The sequence below is a fragment of the Sardina pilchardus genome, chromosome 13 (genome assembly GCF_963854185.1).
Source record: "Sardina pilchardus chromosome 13, fSarPil1.1, whole genome shotgun sequence".
Classification (NCBI taxonomy): Eukaryota; Metazoa; Chordata; class Actinopteri; order Clupeiformes; family Clupeidae; genus Sardina; species Sardina pilchardus.
Genome location: NC_085006.1, coordinates 31,678,081 through 31,685,580, shown reverse-complemented (window position 1 = coordinate 31,685,580; position 7,500 = coordinate 31,678,081). Strand labels below are relative to the sequence as shown.

Below are 7,500 nucleotides of genomic sequence, written 5' to 3'. Positions count from 1 at the left end.
TAAGGAACAGCGCTAACATGCAGTAGTAGTGTAGTGGCTAAGGAACAGCGCTAACATGCAGCAGTAGTGTCAAAGATCGTATAGTTACTAAGATGAATCATAAAGGGTTTTTTCAATGGAATGAAATGGCACCCACTTCCGTCTCCTAAAGGGGCGTGATCAGTGACGAGATAATCAGTTTAGAATGGTGTAGAAGCAGCTGAAGCAGTGTGCCATTGATAACAGGTGGCCTGCGCAATTAGCGGAGACAGGTCAGGTCAGGAGGGACAGGTCGTGAACAAAGTTATTTTTCTATGTATTTATCTCGCTGGAAAATATGATTTTAATGTGGGAATGTTAGAAAAACGTGTACCTTGTAGAATATGAGTTCTTTACTTGCATTGCTGAATGTAGGGCTAAGGGAATGGTCATAATCCGAGATAAGGTTTATTTCTCCCGTTTGCCTCCTAAATGGGAGTGGCACTACGTCACAGTGAAACCGGAATTTACCCTCATATGAATCGTCTCGCTTTATAAACCGTCTCTGGTAGTGTAGTGGCTAAGGAACAGCGCTAACATGCAGTGGTAGTGTAGTGGCTAAGGAACAGCGCTAACATCCAGTGGTAGTGTAGTGGCTAAGGAACAGCGCTAATATGCAGTAGTAGTGTAGTGGCTAAGGAACAGCGCTAACATGCAGTAGGCACAAAATGCATGGCTTTGATTCCCAGCTGCCACAATTGAGCCCCTTTAACACCAAGTCGCTCCAGTAAGACTGCCCCCTGGCATTGGTAGCCTATCTGTAAGTGGATAAACACACAGGCTTTGTATTTGCAATGTTTTCAACCTTGCAAGTCCTGCTAATTAAAACTTTGATATGTGAATAATTAATATAAACATAAAAAATATAATTAGCTTAGCTTAGCTTCTTTAGCACATAAATGCCGAATTCCTAACACAGTACATATTCAAGAACTGATGGTGTGTGTGTGTGTGTGTGTGTGTGAGAGAGAGAGAGAGAAAGAGAGAGAGAGGATGAAGAAAAAGAGGTTGTGAAATAGTCCTTGACCGGTTAGCTTCCACAGTCTCAGTGACACCCCACCCTTCCTCCACACACACACACACACACACACACACACACATCCATCCCCATGTTGCAGCGTTAATTACCGCTGGGCCTGAATGTTAAGTAGCTGGATGACTGAGCGTGTGACGGCTCTCCTCCTCTGGACGGCTCATAATTGGGGCCCATAATTGAGTAGGGCTCGGCGGCCTTGGCCACAGCATGATTAAAGCCCTCTCAGGCCAGCCGCTCTCCACACAGGGGCCGAGGGAAGGGACGCTAGTGGCCAAGGACAGAGAGTGGAGCTGGAGTTGAACTGTCAGCCATAGTGATCAGTCATTAGTGGAGCTGATCCAACTTAACGTCACTCGTCTACTCTTGCCTACCTGCATCACAAGTGCCTGTCAGGGTGCTTTATGACAGGTATAGCATATGAAGAGTACTGTCTATAACGCTTTATGACAGGTAATATATATCATATGAAGAGTTCCTGTCAGGGTACTGTCTATAAGGCTTTATGATAGGTAATAGCATATGAAGAGTACTGTCTATAAGGCTTTATGACAGGTAATAGCATATGAAGAGTACTGTCTACAAGGCTTTATGACAGGTAATAGCATATGAAGAACAAACAATGTGGCTGTATTGTAAAAAATAGCAATAAGCTACACCAATATGTTGCAGTAAGTACAATTACAAAGTGAATTACCGATGTAAGCTAATGACCATTCCAGATCATTACATTTCTTTTCCAAACCACTTTACAAAAACGTTTTGTTTTTTCATTTGATGTTATGACATTTATAATTATTTAAGAGACATAAAGACATAGCTCTTCTGTGGGTATTACACTGTGCTTGATTACAGTACGTGTTTTTGTATCACTTGAGCAAATATTTATTACAAAAAATGTCATGCAGTGTGAACGCATGGGGGTTGCATGTGTATCTATGTACACAAACATACACATGCACAACCTATGTGCACACACACACACACACACACACACACACACACACACACACACACACACACATATACATATACATATACACACACATACACGCCTGTTTCTTCACAGACAAATATCAGGGAGGAATCTTGGTCCTTTCATATGATGATTCATAGCAGCCATGCTGGCAGTTGTTGTAGTCCAGATCCTTCAGTTCCTATGGAAATGGAATTCATATTGTGAGCACAAACATCAGTTCAACTCAGTGTCAGCCTACAATACACACACCCACACATGGACACACACACACACACATACGCGCACACACGCACGCACGCACGCACGCACGCACGCACGCACGCACGCACGCACGCACGCACGCACGCACACACACACACACACACACACACACACGACTGTTTCTTAGTGGAATATAATACCATAGGGAAGAGTTTGATATTGATGCCTACAGAAATATCATGCAGTTGAAGAGCTTTGATGAGGTAAAAGCTTTCTCTTTCTCTCTTTTCTTCTCTTCACTCTCTCTCTCTCTCTCTCTCTCTCTTTGTCTTTCTCTCTCATGCACATGCACACACACACACACACACACACACACACACACACACACACACACACACACACACACACATCCTTGTCCTGTATCTGCCTTCTGTGTTGCCAGCGTTCCTTGAGGAGAGAGGTCTAATCCAAGACTGAGTAGCAGGAGGGAACAGTAACGCTCAGCTCACACACACACACACACACACACACACACACACACACACACACACACATACACTCATGCTCAGCTCAATCAGAAGCTTCCCTTTTAAAACCAACTGTGCCTCCCACCACACATCTAAACACACCCTACTGAGCATTTAAGACCCTGAGACACACACACACACACACACTTTTCTCATCTAGTAACTCTCACAGTCATGACAGGCAGTCATGTCTGCATTGAAGAATATGCTCAGTTCCATACACATATATAATTCATATGACCATGATAAAGCATTCATAAACGCCGGCGTCGACAGTCAAACGGTATAAATCCATCGCATCATCTGTGATCACACACACACACACACACACACACATGGTATAAATCCATCGCATCATCTGTGATCCTGAAAAATATATGGATCTATAGGCACAGGTTTCACATAGAGACATAAAGCACGAGCTCAAGCTTCCCAGCGAGACTATCTCTGCATCGTGAACACGTATTTGCACCGTGAATCACCGCTGGTGAAGGTTTGCACGCATCATATACGCCTGAAAGACAGAGAGAGGGAGAGATGGAGAGAGAGGGAGATAGAGATGGAGAGAGAGAGAGAGCGTCCCTGAGCTGGCCATGAGAGAGTTGTTCCCGCGCGGCGCGGCGTGGGAAGGATAGATGAAGAGTTGATTCAGCAAATGTCACGTGTGAATAGCTGATTCTGCTGAAGGCAAATAGGCCTAATAATTATCCGCAATGCATCACGTTCCCCGAGCGAGCGAGCGAGCGCAGCGGGCGGGATTAATGACGGACGTAATCACGCGCGTATCTGTCTGAGGGCGGGACGGCAGAAGGTCATCCCTCGAGTAATGGAGCCGGGCTGTCCTGTCCTGTCCTGTCCGTCACCGCTTAAACGGACAGAAACACAGAGTCAGCGCAACGCTTTAACGCCTTTAAAGTCCATAAAAGAAAAGGTGTGTGTGTGTGTGTGTGTGTGTGTGTGTGTGTGTGTGTGCCTTTAATCATCCCTATATTGCTCTCTGAGAGCAGACCGCATTCATCCCAAACAGCTCAGCTCTTCAGGCTCAGATACTCTGCTCTCCAGGACTGCTCTCACACAGCATTCATCCCAAACAGCTCTCCAGGATCTCAGCATTCATCCCAAACAGCTCTCCAGACTCAGACAGCGTTCATCCCAAACAGCTCTCCAGACTCAGAACCCAAACTTCAGTTTGTCCTCCCTCTACTGTACCGTCTGCCTCTGCATGTCAGTGCAGATCACTGATCTATAAAGAATATGATCATCTATGGTATTCTTTATAGATCAGTGGTGCAGATATGGACAGTTCAACAGAGCACTCAGGGATCACGGTGCCAAAGACACTGTGCAGTAATGGTTGGTTGTAACATGCCCAGAAGCGCTGTGCTGGAGTATTGACAATATGAGGGGTCTACTAGGAAGCAGGGTTACTGGCTTACCCAGGCAACGTCAGGAGTGACCACTGATCTCTAAACGTTGTGTCACTTCAGATGCAATACAGGCAGTAAAGCGATCTCTTGGAGATTAGCACACACTCCCAAAGGTATTAAGCCAGTAACCTCGACTCATAGTTTACCCCTACACAGAAAAAAAGGTGCTTTATTGGACTCAAAATGGTTCTATCGCATGCTTCATATCTGGCACCTGGTTCTTTAAACAATTTTAAAGGGCTCATCAAAGGAACCCCCAAGTGTTCTGTATAGCCTGCATGATTCTATTTAGCACCCAAGAACCCTTTTAAGAGTATAGCCCCCCTTGGCTTCTCTGTCTCTATGCTGCGCTGAAGGCTGTCCAGAGTTTAGAGCCCTAAGCTGCCGTTGCAGTGGGCAGCCACGTCTCTGCTCACAGTGTGTGTGTGTGTGTGTGTGTTTGCTGTGGTGTGTGTGTGTGGGTGTGTGTTTGCTGTGGTGTGTGTGTGTGTGGGTGTGTGTACGAGTTTAGAGCCCTAAGCTGCCGCTGCAGTGGGCAGCCATTTCTCTGCTCACACGTCCAGAATCTTTCAGTCCGTTACTGGACCTGCTCCACTGAGGGCACTGTCCACTCACTTCTCATTTCCCTTCACTCAAGCCTGTCCTCGCCCTAACGTGTGTGTGTGTGTGTGTGTGTGTGTGTGTGTGTGTGTGTGTGTGTGTGTGTGTGTGTGTGTGTAGGGGGGGTGTTTGCAGTGGTGTGTGTGTGTGTGTGTGTATGTGGGTGGGTGGGTGTGTGTGGGCGTGTTTGCAGTGGTGTGTGTGTGTGTGTGTGTGTGTGTGGTGTGTGTGTGTGTGTGTGTGTGTGAGAGAGAGAGAAAGAGAGTGAGTATATATGTGTGTGAGTGTGTTGTGCTATGTTTGTGTAAGGTTGTGCATCAATATGTGTCTAATGGCAATGTGAGTGTATGCATCGATGGGTCCTGGTGTGTGTGTGTGTGTGTGTGTGTGTGTGTGTGTGTGTGTGTGTGTGTGTGTGTGTGTGTGTGTATGAGCTGGAGCTGAAAATAGAACTTGCCTTGTCATGCTGTATCCTCAGTAAGGGGTCTCAGGCCCCTACTAATGTGGGCAGAGCGAGGTGACATTGGCTGGGTCTCCACTGAGAGTCAACTGAGCCTGAAGAGAGAGAGAGGGGGAGAGAGAGGGAGGGAGGGAGAGAGAGGGAAGGAGGGAGAGAGAGAGGGGGAGAGAGGGGGTAAGGACAGAGGGAGGGAGGGAGAGAGAGAGGGCGAGGGTAAGGACAGAGGGAGAGAGAGAGGGAGAGAGGGAGGGAGAGATGGCAAGAGAATAAGAGAGGGAAAGAGAGGGAGGGCAGGACAGGAAGAGAGAGAGAGAAGGGTTGAGAGAGAGCACAAAGTGAGAAAGGAAAGGAGAGAGAGGGAGGGAGAGAGAGATGCAGACAGAGAAGAGAGGGAGGAAGGGAATAAGCTAATAAAAAAATGAAAAGGAAGAGTGCAGTGAGTTTGAGAGGGAGGGGAGAGGGGGGAGAGGAGAGGAGAGGAGGGGAGAGAGAGGAGAGGAGGAGAGGAGGAGGGGAGAGAGAGGAGAGCTACCTAACCTCAGAGCGATGAAGGGCAGAGAGACGAACTGACAGAATGAAGGGATTAGAGACAGAGAAAGGGAGGGAGAGAAGGAGAGAGGGAGAGAAAGAGAGGTGTACAGAATCCTGGAACTGACCACTCTGGCACGATTCTGATGACAGCTGCTGCTGAACTGGGCCAGAGCCAGGCCAGCTCCGCGCCGGACTCGGACCCCAACCCCAGACCCGGTGGCAGCTGCAGTGCGCCGTATCGGGTGTGTGTGTGTGTGTGTGTGTGTGTGTGTGTGTGTGTGTGTGTGTGTGTGTGTGTGTGTGTGTGTGTGTGTGTGTGTGTGTGTGTGTGTGTGTGTGTGTGTGTGTGTGTGTGTGTGTGTGTGTGTGTGTGTGTGTGTGTGTGTGTGTGTGTGTGTGTGTGTGTGTGTGTGTGTGTGTGTGTGTGCAGGCAGCCCTGATGCTGTGGAACACCTGACGGTGCAGGATCCTGTTGGCTGAGGACACTCTCATCACATTTCCCGTGCTCAGCACTGGACGTCACGCCGCAGTGGCCACAGAGACGACGGTCAGCTCAGTCCAGCATCGCATCGCATCGCATCACATGGGCCCAGTGGTCACAGAGATGACGGTCAGCTCAGTCCAGCTCAGCCCAGTCCAGCATCGCATCGCATCACATCACATGGGCGGCAGTGGCTCAGGAGGTAGAGGAGTGGTCCAGTAACTGGCAGGTTGCTGGTTGGAGCCCAACTCCTCCTGACCTTGTCAAAGTGTCCTTGGGCAAGACACCCAACCCCCAGTGCCCCCCATGAGCAGGTTGGCGCCTTGCATGGCAGCCTCCGCCATCGGTGTGTGAATGGGTGAATGTGAGGCATGATATGTAAAGACAGCAAATGACCACTTCCTAGATAGCATCACTTCCTCTGGCCGTTACTGGTCTGCTGATGACCACTTCCTAGATAGCATCACTTCCTCTGGCCGTTACTGGTCTGCTGATGACCACTTCCTAGATAGCATCACTTCCTCTGGCCGTTACTGGTCTCCTGATGACCACTTCCTAGATAACATCACCCTTGTTTACATGTTTACACGTTTTACGTCTAGCACTTCGCCACTTTAAAAGAACGTTTGGGGGATGCTCTCCAGGGGTTAAGCATCTGTAGTGGGTTTAATACATGCATTGGGCCCTGCAGTGTTATGCAGACCTGCAGGTTTACACGTCTATTTAGAGTTTACAGTATAAAGCATCAAAATGTGGTGCATGTGCCTGTTGACAGCATGACACTGCAGTACAGGACGTCAAGGTGATCTTTAGAGAAACGGTGCCTCTCTATGTCTCCTAACGTCTGCCTACTTGGATATGCACTCTAGTATATAGAATTATATTTATACAGCTTTTCCGAAGAGAGAGAATGGGCAGAGATCATCTGATTATGTTACTATAACGTTGTCCCTGGAAGTATGACTGTGTGGAGGCCTTTGGGTTATAAATCAGAGCTGAACAGCTCTGCAAGTGTCTCTTGGTGTGGCTCGTCACAGGTAGCATTAGCTGCATGGTCTCATGTAATCACCTCTTCACATCGTCTCTCTGTCCGTCTTATTAGAGGGACTGGCTCCTCTCAGCGCGGCTGGCGTGGTCCTTATTTATGTGTGTGTGTGTGTGTGTGTGTGCGTGTGTGTGTGTGTGTGTGTGTGTGTGTGTGTGTGTGTGTGTGTGTGTGTATGTGTGTGTGTGTGAGAGAGTG

General features: G+C 48.1%; 1 protein-coding gene across 1 annotated transcript in view; it reads right to left on the bottom strand.

Moving 5' to 3' along the window:
• The window catches only part of LOC134099260 (mucin-2-like), a 75,509-nt gene extending 70,259 nt beyond the window's left edge, over positions 1–5,250 (bottom strand). The window contains exon 1 of the mRNA XM_062552048.1: positions 5,243–5,250. Coding sequence (XP_062408032.1) covers positions 5,243–5,250 — 8 coding nt within the window. The remainder of the gene's footprint in view (positions 1–5,242) is intronic.
• Positions 5,251–7,500: the final 2,250 nt, after the last annotated feature.